Source organism: Gadus morhua, chromosome 1 (assembly GCF_902167405.1).
Source record: "Gadus morhua chromosome 1, gadMor3.0, whole genome shotgun sequence".
Taxonomy (NCBI): domain Eukaryota; kingdom Metazoa; phylum Chordata; class Actinopteri; order Gadiformes; family Gadidae; genus Gadus; species Gadus morhua.
This window is the reverse complement of record NC_044048.1, coordinates 6,714,826-6,727,237: the sequence shown is the minus strand read 5'-3', so window position 1 is coordinate 6,727,237 and position 12,412 is coordinate 6,714,826. Positions and strand designations below refer to the sequence as shown.

The following is a 12,412-nucleotide window of genomic DNA, read 5'->3' as shown; positions in this document are numbered from 1 at the left end:
ATTGCATGTGGCAGCTTCAGGAGACTTGGATGAAGGTGCACAAGCAGTTTGGAAGCATTTAAAGGTTATTAGGGGTTGTTTTATTACGTTTTACAACTGGTCACTGTTTGGAAAAATACTGCAAACTTTTTTCTTCCCTTCAGTCAGTGTTTTACGGATTAAAAAACTATACCAGACTTCTCATCAGCATGAATGAAATTTCATTTAAAGTGAACTATTCCTTGAATATCTCTTTGAAAATACAGCCATAAATGAAGTTGGTTAACTAACAGGAGCTGATGTTGCTGTTTTCTTTATTTTCTTCAGGGAGAGGTGTGCTTACACAAGACTACATTGAACCAAAAAGTTTTGTGGTGGAGTATCGTGGAGTGTCTCTGAGCGACAGTGCAGATGACAAAAACAGCAAATATGCATTTGAGTTCATGTGGAATGGGAAGCACTATTGGTAAGATTGCTGCTTGTTCATCAACGTCTTACTTGTTCAAAGAGAAGTTGTGTTTTTTTTGTAGGGTACATTCAATAACAACAAAGCTGGACCAAAGGTGCTTTACAGAGAGATTTAAATTGTATGATTATTTAATTTATGGGTTGGTCTGTGGTTTCATATTTGAATTTCTGAAACCCTGGATTAAATTTATCAATCAAGTTTTATTAATCTGACCTGTTACATACTATCTTCAGTGGTGGTTCAAAGCTATCAACCTACACCCAGTGTTGAATTAGATATACAGGGATAGGCAATTACAGACAAGTGAACTTAATTATAAACTTTGATCAACAACTTTATGCACTACAAACTGTTTACATGTCCAAAATGCTTAGGTTTTCCTGGATAATATGAATGTTAATAGAGCAGATAGAATGTGCGACTTCCTGATGTCATCCCTCTGCTCTCTGTTCACCAATAACTAACCGACGAAAACTACCAGCGGGATATTTCACAAAACTAAGATAAGGGATTAAGCTGGGATTCTCTGGTTATCCTGGATGAATTTAGCTGTGTTTCAGTTTCATGAAAGCGAAGGCACGTAAGGTACTATGGAGATTTGTTCAGTGCAGCTAGCCTGCTCCCGACCAGGCAGGCTTTATTAATCTTGCTGTTTAGACAGCAACCACTCTCATCTGAAACCAGTGTGTTTCTTGTTTATTTTTAAAAAATAAATAAAATCAAAGAACGTGTGCTTTCCTAGATGACAGATGGACAAGCCTTTTTTCAACTGGCAGGAAGTCAGACAGGAAAGGCACAAAGCATCCGGTCAATTTTCAAAAATAAAACACTAGGCTATGTGCAGACTACCGCCTACTTACCCACAGTAGAAGCACAAAAAACAGAGAAATATAACCAAATCAAACCTTTATTTTTGTACTAAAAATTTCTATTTCTCACAGCATAGATGCTTCAAAAGAGGACGGAACACTGGGACGACTAGTGAATGATGATCACATACATCCCAACTGCAAAGTCAAGAGGATAATGGTCAAAGGAAGGCCACACTTGTGTCTATTTTCCATCAAGGAAATCTTTCCAGGCGAGGAGATAACATTTAACTATGGTGATTCCTCTTGGCCATGGCGCTCAGTGGTGAGTTAATGTCCACGGGGTCTCTTATAAAATTAACAAATCATAGTATGTTATTTTTATTACTGTTAACCAATAAATGGCATTAGTGGACCTGTTATTGTCCTGAATATCAGCCCAGCTGCGATTTGGTTGTAGAGATGAGGCCACAGGCAAAGAGCAAGAGCACGAGTGTGATATTGCTTAATTAACAAATATTTGAACAGGTTCACAGCATTAGGTGAGGTAGAAGGTCAGCTGGGTCATTGTAGATGTTGTTTTATTTCTTTATTTAGTTTATAAAGGACTTCAATTAATCATTCATGAGAATGTGTACATCTGCATAACTGTGAAAACGTTGAGATTGTAGAAATTGGTTGTAGACCTACACATTTTATGCTACATGACTCATTACTCCCATCTTCTTTTTCTTAATGACTACTAAGTGAAAACGCTGCCAGACAAGTGACTAGTAAATTTCCTCTGTACTATTTCAGGCACCCTGTGAAGAACCATCTGACCCAAACTTGACGAAAAGTGAGCCAGTCTCAGAAAAGGCAAGTTGTGATTTGCACCACCACAGTCACTTGCTGTATCACCTTCAATACGTTATAAATGGTTCTGGTCCTTCAAAGTCTATATGACAGGCTCATTACTCCTGCCTTCCTTCTTTCTGCTGACTAGTAACTAACATTTCTGCCATACACATTGCTGGTGTTGTGACACAATGTTTGTGAAATGAAAATGAATTGGTTCATGTTCAAATGTCAACTCTGTTTCTGTCATTGACTCATTCACAGGACATCAGTGATGGGGTTGATATGATGGCAGCGGTTAGTTCAACTCCCGCAACATCCAAAGACGACACTGTAAGTTGACAGTATTCCTGTAATATGATTTTACATCCAGGCTAGGGATGCACCGATCCGATATTAGGATCGGATATCGGCCCCGATATCAACATTTTAGCTGGATTGGGTATCTGTAAAAGCAAACCGATCCGTAAGACCGATCCGTGCCTTTTTAAGTAATATTTTAAAACATATTACGCGACACGGGCTACGTCATGCATGCCGCAACGCGCGAGCATTGAGTGGAGTTGCTGCGACAGACAGCATGGGTCGCAGGAAGGGGTCTGTGATTTGGAGATATTTCAGCCTCACCACACCAACTAGCTCCAAGGCTGTTTGCAATGCGTGTAAAGCGAGCGTTGCCTCGGTCGTATGCGGAGTCCAGCCCGAGGAGCTGGCTCTGCTGGCGGAGAAGTCGGCATACGACCGAGAGGTCGGCACAATGGAGCGTCGGAGAAATGATATGGACCCGAAGTGAACTGACAGCTGTCTACTGAAAACATTGCTTTCTCCTCCATGTCGCGTTTCATAATATCAGAGAATACCCCCGTCAGTTCGGCCGCGGCGCAATGAAGGAATAAAGATCGTATTTACTAATTTACAACCTCGTTGATGAGCAACATTTAGAAAAACATGTACTTTGAATTCAGCATTGGGTGAAATCGAAGCGTAGTTTGTACTGAATGCATGTTGATGATTCTACACTTATTATAGGGGGTAACTACATTGCCACGACATCGGCTTCCTCCATCTTCTGCGCCAGCTTTTTAAATAAATCGCCGACCCGAAGTGAGTTGACAGCTGTCTGCTGAAAACATCTTTCTCCCACCGGAGCAGCCCCTCCGCCGCCCGTCCGTATACGGCATTCCCCAATTCGGAAAACCCGACGCGGTCTTAGATTCATAATATCAATAACGTCAGTTCGGCCGCGGCGCAATGAATGAATAAAGATCATAAAGACGTCGGAAGAAATAAACGTTTATTTTGACAGATGTGCCCTAAGTTACTACTTAACAACCTCATTGATGACCCACGTTTAGGAAAACATGTACTTTTAATTCAGCATTGGATGAAGTCGAAGCGTCTGTGTACTTCCACCTTTAATGAATGCATGCCATGCGCGCTCCCGCGGCCAGGGATACGCTTCTTATAAATGGGGGCTACATTCACCGGCTTCCTCCATCTTCTTCGCCACCTTTTAATAAATTGCCGTTTCTCGTTTTTATTATTTATTTATTATTCGATTTAGCTTGTCCGTTCACGTGCCGATTTTTGTGCGAAGTAGATTGGATAAAAGTGTTTACATGCATTTTACAAATCCTTTTGAGATCTTATTTGTTTAGTTACCTGATTATGACTATTATTATGTATTATTACTATTGTACTATTACTATTACTATTATGATGATGTAAACGTGCTGACTGATATCGGATCGATATCGGTATCGAGCGATACGCAAGGCCCCAGCATCGGTATCGGCATCGGAACTGAAAAAGTTGGATCGGTGCATCCCTAATCCAGGCATAATACTGTTTAGTTTGATGTTATGATGGTGCTCAAGAGTCCACACACACACACACACACACACACACACACACACACACACACACACACACACTGTCCTGACAGGATTATAGGGACACAGTGTGTTGTAAGGACAGAAGCAAACCTGTTAAACATTCAAACTGAGATTTGTGTGTCGGATGGGCACTTCTCAGACCTAAATTATGAGGACCCAGTTTTTCATGAATTCAATTCTGCATTTCTTCACACAATACGTTTCACAAGTTGGTTATGTGTTATGTTAAGGATTCCCATGGTCATAGGAAACCACTTCGGTTATAGGAAACCTGAAAAAGTCATAGAATATCAAATAGTTTGGGTTCATTACTCCTGTCTTCCTTCTTTCTGCTGACTATTAACTAACATTTCTGCCATACACATGGCTGGTGTCGTGACACGATGTTTGTGAAATGAAAATGAATTGGTTCATGTTCAAATGTCAACTCTGTTTCTGTCATTGACTCATTCACAGGACGTCTGTGATGGGGTTGATATGATGGCAGCGGTTAGTTCAACTCCCGCAACATCAAAAGACGCCACTGTAAGTGTAATTATGAGGACCCCGTTTTTCATGAATTCCGTTCTTGAATGCCTCCTTGCAGCTGCATAGCTTAGAAACTGAAAAATTGGAGGATGAGGATTTGTGTTTCTACTATGTTTAATAAGCCATAGGTTGAAAAGTATCAACCCAATTTTTTACAAGTGATGACTTATTCTGAACCATCCACCATACCATTCACAGAGGATGTGCAGCTCTTGCACAAGTACCTGGAGGACAAATCAGCAGACGCCATTGAAAACCTAAAAGACCATGATTCTCCACAGGCGTATGCTGAACTTGCTAGGGTGACACTCACTCAGATAATCGTCTTTAATAGACGCCGTGCAAGAGAAGTCTCAAAAATGACACTTGAGTCCTTCAAAAAAAGAGACCAGACTGAGCTCCATAGTGACATAGCTGCTAGCTTGTCACCGTTTGAACAAAAGCTAGCCCAGCACTTCAGCAGGGTTGAAATTATGGGCAAAAGAGGGAGGAAAGTTTCTGTTCTATTAAACCCGGAAGTTGTCAGTGCAACAACACTTGTATCACACAAAAGAGACGCATGTAACGTCCATAAGGATAACCCCTTCCTCTTTGGACGTCCACAGTGCCCACCCACGAGCTACTACAGGGGACAGGACTGCATACGAATTTTTGCACACGCGTGTGGTGCAAAGAATCCTGATAATCTGAGGTCTACGCAACTTCGCAAGCACATTGCAACATTGTCCCAAATTCTCAATCTCAAAAATAATGAGCTGGACCAACTTGCCAATTTCTTGGGCCACGACATTCGGGTCCACAGAGACTTTTATCGTCTTCCGGAGGCAACTATAGAAATGGCAAAAATCACAAAGCTTCTACTTGCAATGGAAAAAGGAACTCTTGCAAAATTCCAGGGAATGTCTCTTGACGAGATTGAGGTTGAAGGTAAGTGGTGGTATCAACACTCTTAATAATGTGAGGTGTACAAACTTGGAACAACAATGATTTTTATTTTTGCATCAATCGTGCTTTTCTTTAGCTGAATTGGACCCAGAGCTGGAAGATGGAGATGATGAAAGCGATGGAGACGACGAAGGCGACGACGACGGAGGCTGTGAAGGTGACGACGGAGGCTGCGGAGGTGACGACGGAGGCGGCGGAGGCTGCGAAGTTGACGACGGAGGTGACGACGGAGGTGATGACAGAGGCGGCGGAGGCGACGACGGAGGCGGTGGTGAAGAGTCAGATTGTCCCCTTGGACTAAGAGGTATGTCTTGAATATCTTCCAGTGTACATTTGTGGTATTTTGTGGATTAAGAACCATGTTCAAGTTCCCTTTGCTTTAACACTGAAGTTATCATGGGTTTATGTTTGTTCAACTTCTCCCCAACTTAAAATGGCCTGGTAAACCATAAGGTATGCAAGGGACAGCTCTTTTCCGAAACAGAAATTCACAACAAACACTATTGCTTTCAAAAAACTATTTCAAATCATTTAATAATAATATTCATTTTAAAGTTGACTTTAACTTTAATGTTTTAACCTCTGGGACCCTTATGCATGCATGCTTTTCACATTTCATTTTATGATAATTTTGTCTGAGTTCATGCATATGGCACAATAAATTGACCTAACATGAGCTAAATGTGGCCATCAGGGTCAAGTCCATGGAGCCGCATTTAAAGGTAGTCGTGTACTATAATTATGTACACATACAGGAAACAAGAACATACTCATAAAACTTAGACCAGACACATCTAATCACTATTGCGACTACCAAAGTAGTGCATTGATCACTTAACGTCAATTGATGCTGAAGGCCATTTTTGTATTCATTTCACCAGAAAATCAAGAAATGAAGATGCCTGAAGAGCCCACCAGCTCCTCAGGTAATGTGCGGGAAAGTCATAATTTGCTATATTGTAGGCAGTACTACTGTGCTGCATGTGTTCTGACGGGGAGAAAGCAGACAAAATGCAAAGCTGTTATAACTTCTGAACTTCTTAAATCTGAACCTTCTTTTTATATATTTATTTTAGGGAAAAGAAAAAGTATGGAATTGACCCAGGGTGAGGCCAAGAGTTACAAAGGTAAGGTTTTTGTCTTAAATGGTAGTAATGGTCTGGGTGTTCCAGAAATCAGGTTTAGTGAACACACTGAATTTGTAAGTAAATGTACAGTTCTTAGAGATATACATTTTGATATTGTGTCATTATAAAGTTCATATTTACAACAATTGTTATGGCACACTGACTAGCAAGGACATTTTAAAATGGCACTTCACATTAAAACGGTTGCATAGGGCAAGTAAATCCAAACTTCAGGCAAGTAGATTTCTGACCAATTTGCCCGACCGTGAAAAAAATCCTTAACATTGAACCCTGAAGTTCAAGCTGAAGTTCAGCAAATTGTATTTTTTTGTGTGAAAAGTAAACTTCTCCATAGGTGCTTTGGATATTGTACTAGCTATTCTAACAAAACAATTTCTTGCTTCTCCAGGGGTAAACAAACTGTGTGCGACCCAGAGTGTGGCATCCAGCTCCAAAGGTAAAACTAAATCCATTCATTCCTTTATTTTTTATATGCTTAATCAGCACACATTAATAAATAATTAAATATTGACAGAATACTAAGTACAGTTCAATTTAGTACATGGTGTCATCATCTTATGTACACATCACTGTTGTTAGAAGCAAGTATATCTTTGGCCTAAAAGGTATGCAGAAATCTGGCAGCCAGACAAATGTGACATTTATAGTTTTTAGGCCTGTCAATGGCCAAGGATTTTCCTGGTTGACCAGTTAAGGTCATTAGTCGACTTATCGTCATACTTTTCTGATATTAATTTAATTATATATTTTTTGCTAATATCATATTGTTTTAACTAGCCTGCTGTTATAAATGATCATGTAGCCTGATGTTTCCAACTAGTTTAATGGTGTAAAAGTCAAGTATGGCCTAACTTCTTACCTTTATAACTATATATCATTTTAATCACTTTAGATTTGTCTTTACCAGAGTCGGAAAAAGACGCTATCGTCATGCTAATGCTAGGCTAACATTACTTGCGTGTTTTAGATGTTGACATGTTTACCTGCAGAGTTGCATGATGTCACCTTCTATGGGTCCTTTATCCTCTGAAATAATCCACACTATATTTCCAGCCCTTCATAATAATTAACTGTCTAATAACCACAGGGATCAGGTGTGTTTCACACTGAGGTTTACAAGTGACGAGTAGTGGCACTTCCTGTGTCCGTCATTTCAAAATAAAAGCTTTGTTTTGTTTTTTTAATCCTACGACCAACGGACCAATGAAAACATCGATTAAAGTTCAACTATTAGGGGGCAGCCCTAGCAGTTTGCCTAGAATTTTCAACAAATGCTACTATATGTGACTTTTGTATATAACATAATTTACCTATAGCTCAAAACAAAACTTATAACAGTTCTTGTCGTCACTATCTTAACATCAATTTTTTTTTCATTGACAGAATTCAAATCAAGAAGATGTGTGAAAAGGCCATGGAGCAAGACTGAAGTTGGTGCTGTCATGAAACATTTTAAGACACACATTTCAAAGGGACACTTGGCAACTAAGTTAGAGTGTGAGCGGTGTTAGGTTTCTGAGCAGCCTGTTTTGAGCGACAGAACTCCTCAAAATATAAGAGACAAATGGGGGAACAGGGGCCTTATGTTTAATAGAAAGGTCTAACTTGTTTTATTTTTTTTACATATGTTTCAAAGGTTCCTCAGAGCATTATTACGTGTTTGTGTTAGTTCATGTTAGTTCATAGTTCATAGTTCAGGGCTATTCAACCTCCTTAACAAGTGGGCCGAAAAGGAAAACCACTGGGGGTTCATGGGCCACACAGAGTAGAACGATGTCAATGAATCGCTGCAAATAAATCGTACTTAAAGTAGTGTTAACTTAATATATATAGTACTACTACATGGAATAAACTTGTCAGACGCATTCCTTCCTTCTTCACTTTTAATCGTATCATTAGAAAATATTTTGTTCTCACATATTTTGGACACGTATTTAGAATTCAACAATGTTGTTTGAATCATCACAAAACAGAACTACTGTACATATGAGACATTTTGAGCCAGTGAGTCAGTGAGAAAGATTGCACTGCCTTTTTTGCCTAGTTTGAATCATCCTGAGACACTCATGCAGCTTCTCATAGGTCATGGAGCAGCGTGCCCTTGTTCTGATGGCATTCATATGAGAAAAGCTAGACTCAACGTATCGGTTGAGCCAAACATTGTCAGAATAAGTGATGCCAGTTCCTGATTGTGGGGTACTGCTACTGGCTAGTATCACCGGCTACACACGGAAACCTGATTTGCATGCAACTATGTTTCTCCTTTATTTTATTTATTTTTTGCATGCAACCTCTTGCGGGCCAGAAAAAATTAAGAGGGGCCGTATTTGGCCCACGGGCCGCTAGTTGAATAGGCCTGTCATAGGTCATAGTTCATGTTCATGTTCAAATAATTCAGATTTGTTTATGTGGAGTTCAATATGTGGAGTTCAATATAACGCAAGTTCATTGTTAAGGATTTTTTACACTCTTGTTAAAGAAAATAAATAAAAATTGTGTTATTTATTAACTGATTCAAAGATTATTACTGTAATTCCAGGACATGAAGGGTTAGATTAGGTTAGGTTACATAAAAGGAACAACCTTCTCAAGGTTCCATAAAAGCAGCAGAGAATTACAAAATTACTATTTAAAAGTTAAACAGCATTCAGTGCTAATAAATAATAACATATATAAAATAATACTATTTTATTTAAAGCGCCTTTCAAGGTAACCATTCACTAGATGACAGTGACATGTCATTTTAATGGCAAATCTTTTAGCTGCTGGTGGATAGATGAGATTTAAATTTCAAGAGAAAATAAACATGTTTATTGTGTACAGATAGCAGAGTATTACACATTAGTCAAAGTTCAGTAGTGTTAATCTTTCAAAATACCAGGTAATTGACCATTCTCAAAACTCTTGATGGATTGACATACAACACTAGTGTATGGGTGTAATGAATAGTTGGACCAGTGCGGTCCTTATAATTAAGGTTTTTGCCCTGATTGTGTGTGTGTCTGTGTGTGTGTGTATGGGTAATGACCAGATAAACCAGTGCGGTCCTTATAGTTAAGGGTTTTGGCCTGATTGTGTGTGTGTGTATGGGTAATGACCAGATAAACCAGTGCGGTCCTTATAATTAAGGGTTTTGCCCTGATTGTGTGTGTGTCTGTGTGTGTGTGTATGGGTAATGACCAGATAAACCAGTGCGGTCCTTATAATTAAGGGTTTTGCCCTGATTGTGTGTGTGTCTGTGTGTGTGTGTATGGGTAATGACCAGATAAACCAGTGGGGTCCTTATAGTTAAGGGTTTTTGCCCTGATTGTGTGTGTGTATGGGTAATGACCAGATAAACCAGTGCGGTCCTTATAGTTAAGGGTTTTGCCCTGATTGTGTGTGTGTATGGGTAATGACCAGATAAACCAGTGCGGTCCTTATAATTAAGGTTTTTGCCCTGATTGTGTGTGTGTCGGTGTGTGTGTGTATGGGTAATGACCAGATAAACCAGTGCGGTCCTTATAGTTAAGGGTTTTGCCCTGATTGTGTGTGTGTCTGTGTGTGTGTGTATGGGTAATGACCAGATAAACCAGTGCGGTCCTTATAGCTAAGGGTTTTGCCCTGATTGTGTGTGTGTGTGTATGGGTAATGACCAGATAAACCAGTGCGGTCCTTGTAGTTAAGGGTTTTGCCCTGATTGTGTGTGTGTATGGGTAATGACCAGATAAACCAGTGCGATCCTTATAATTAAGGGTTTTGCCCTGATTGTGTGTGTGCATGGGTAATGACCAGATAAACCAGGGGGGTCCTCAGAAATCACTGTTGTGTCAGGAAACGCCTCCTCCCGCCCCCGTCCTCATAGTCCTTAAAAAGTCAGGTTTTCATAACTTCAGATTCTTTAACAGTAATTCAATTTTAAATAGCCAGAAAATGTTCTGATTTTTTTTGGACCATATTCATGTTTCTTGCATGTCTCTGGGACAAAGGGAAAGGTGGGACCCCGTGAACCATGTCTGGGCCTGTATGGGAAAAGTGTCCTTTTAAACCACAGCAACCAGTATGTGTGTGTGTGTGTGTGTGTGTGTGTGTGTGTGTGTGTGAGAGAGAGCCAGCGGTGTGTCTGTGCAGCGTAATTTTGGTAGGCCTATTACCTCCGCTGTGAACATATGGGAGGATATCTGAATGATGAAATCGTGAAAATAAACTACCATAACTTGTACTCCTTTTGTCAGTCTTTCCTGAGTCGCACTAAGTTGTCCGGTATAACCTGTGTGGTTTAAATTAGGCATACACCTCTACAAATCAGTGCAGCTATGGAACGTTCTGAAATGTATCATTTTTTTTCTCACGGAGCAGGAGAAAAAAATTATATTTCATAACTTTTCCAAAAGGCTACCAGTTACGGCGCGTGAACTCCGTTTTTCTCACGGAGCGGGAGAAAACAATATTTCATAACTTTTCCAAAAGGCTACCAGTTACGGCGCGAAGCAGCTACTCGAATACGAAATGTCAAAGTGGGGGAAGTATAAAAAACATTATAGGAAGGAGTGGGAGTCTGAAGATGCTTTAAAAGCATGGATTGCACCTGTCCTGCAGGATCCGTCCAAGGCAAGGTGTAAATACTGCAAAAGCGAGATCCGGGCTCAACTACGGGACCTTAAAGACCACGCAGAGACAAAAAGACACAAGGCTAACTGTCTCCCGAACGTCAACACTAGCATCAAGTCCTTTGCTAGACCAACAACCAGTTCGGATGGGGAGATATGCAATGATCAGAAGAGAAGGGAAATTAGAGTGGCAACATACGTGGCATGCCACACATCGATAAATGCTTTGGATGATCTGTCAGACATCCTAGAAGAGGAATTCGGGAAGTTTCGGATGCACCGCACCAAGTGCACGGCAATGATTAAATCCGTGCTGGCCCCTCACTTTAGGGATGAGTTAAAGAGCGACATCGGTGAGTCCCCATTCTCCCTCTACCTAGATGAAACTACCGATATAACGGTGATCAAGCTGCTGTGTATATGTGTTAAGTACCGCTCTATCAAACACGGAAAATTCATCAGCACTTACCTGGGGCTGGTTGAGTTGAGTGCCGCAAATGCCAGGGCCATCACAGACGCGATACTTGCCTTCTTGGAAACCTATGGCCTCAACATCAACAACATGGTGGGAATCGCCACGGATGGAGCCAGTGTTATGGTGGGGAAACACCACTCGGTGTTCACTCTGCTGAAGGAATTGCTGCCTGACCTGAAGTTGATTAGATGCGTGTGCCATTCCCTGGATATTGTAGCGAAGAAGGCCATGGATCACTTGCCAAGCAATGTCGACTTCATGATAAGGGAAACCTTCAACTGGTTCAGTCACTCAGCCAAGCGCCAATCAGAATACAAACTTCTGTTTGAAACACTCAATGATGGACTGTGCCCACTGAAACTACTCTCACCATGCACTACCCGTTGTTTAGGTGTAGCGGATTCCATCGACAGAGTTTTACAACAGAAGGATGCGCTGACGCTGCACTTTGGTGTCGCTGCTGGTGCTGAACACTGCTACACAGCCAGACTTCTCAGCGAAATGTACAGCGACCAAGCAAACGTGCTTTACATGCAATTCCTCCGTCCTATCCTGGGGGATATAAAAGCCGTCAACAAGATCTTTCAGCTGGAGATGGGGGACTCACTGGGCGTCTTTCGTGATCTTGAGAGACTTTACTTGTCCACGCTGAAGAGAGTCGCCAAGCCCAGTGTGTTCAGAATGAACAGCGACTGTCAACTTAAAGATCTCGACTCGGCAGCAAGCAGCGTATACCTC

The 12,412-nt window shown here is 40.8% G+C and overlaps 1 protein-coding gene and 1 long non-coding RNA gene across 2 annotated transcripts; both read left to right on the top strand.

Moving 5' to 3' along the window:
- The first annotated feature begins 346 nt into the window (after nt 1-346).
- LOC115548663 (uncharacterized) lies at nt 347-2,116 on the top strand. The gene is made up of 3 exons (XR_003977626.1): nt 347-445; nt 1,390-1,582; nt 2,056-2,116. It is a non-coding gene; the product is annotated as an uncharacterized LOC115548663 (long non-coding RNA).
- A 2,897-nt stretch (nt 2,117-5,013) lies between these two features.
- On the top strand, nt 5,014-5,777 carry LOC115549174 (TATA-binding protein-associated factor 2N-like). Its single transcript, XM_030364231.1, has 2 exons — nt 5,014-5,444; nt 5,539-5,777. Exons 1-2 carry the CDS (start codon nt 5,354-5,356, stop codon nt 5,775-5,777), a joined length of 330 nt encoding a protein of 109 aa, XP_030220091.1. The 5' UTR covers nt 5,014-5,353.
- The last annotated feature ends 6,635 nt before the right edge of the window (nt 5,778-12,412 follow it).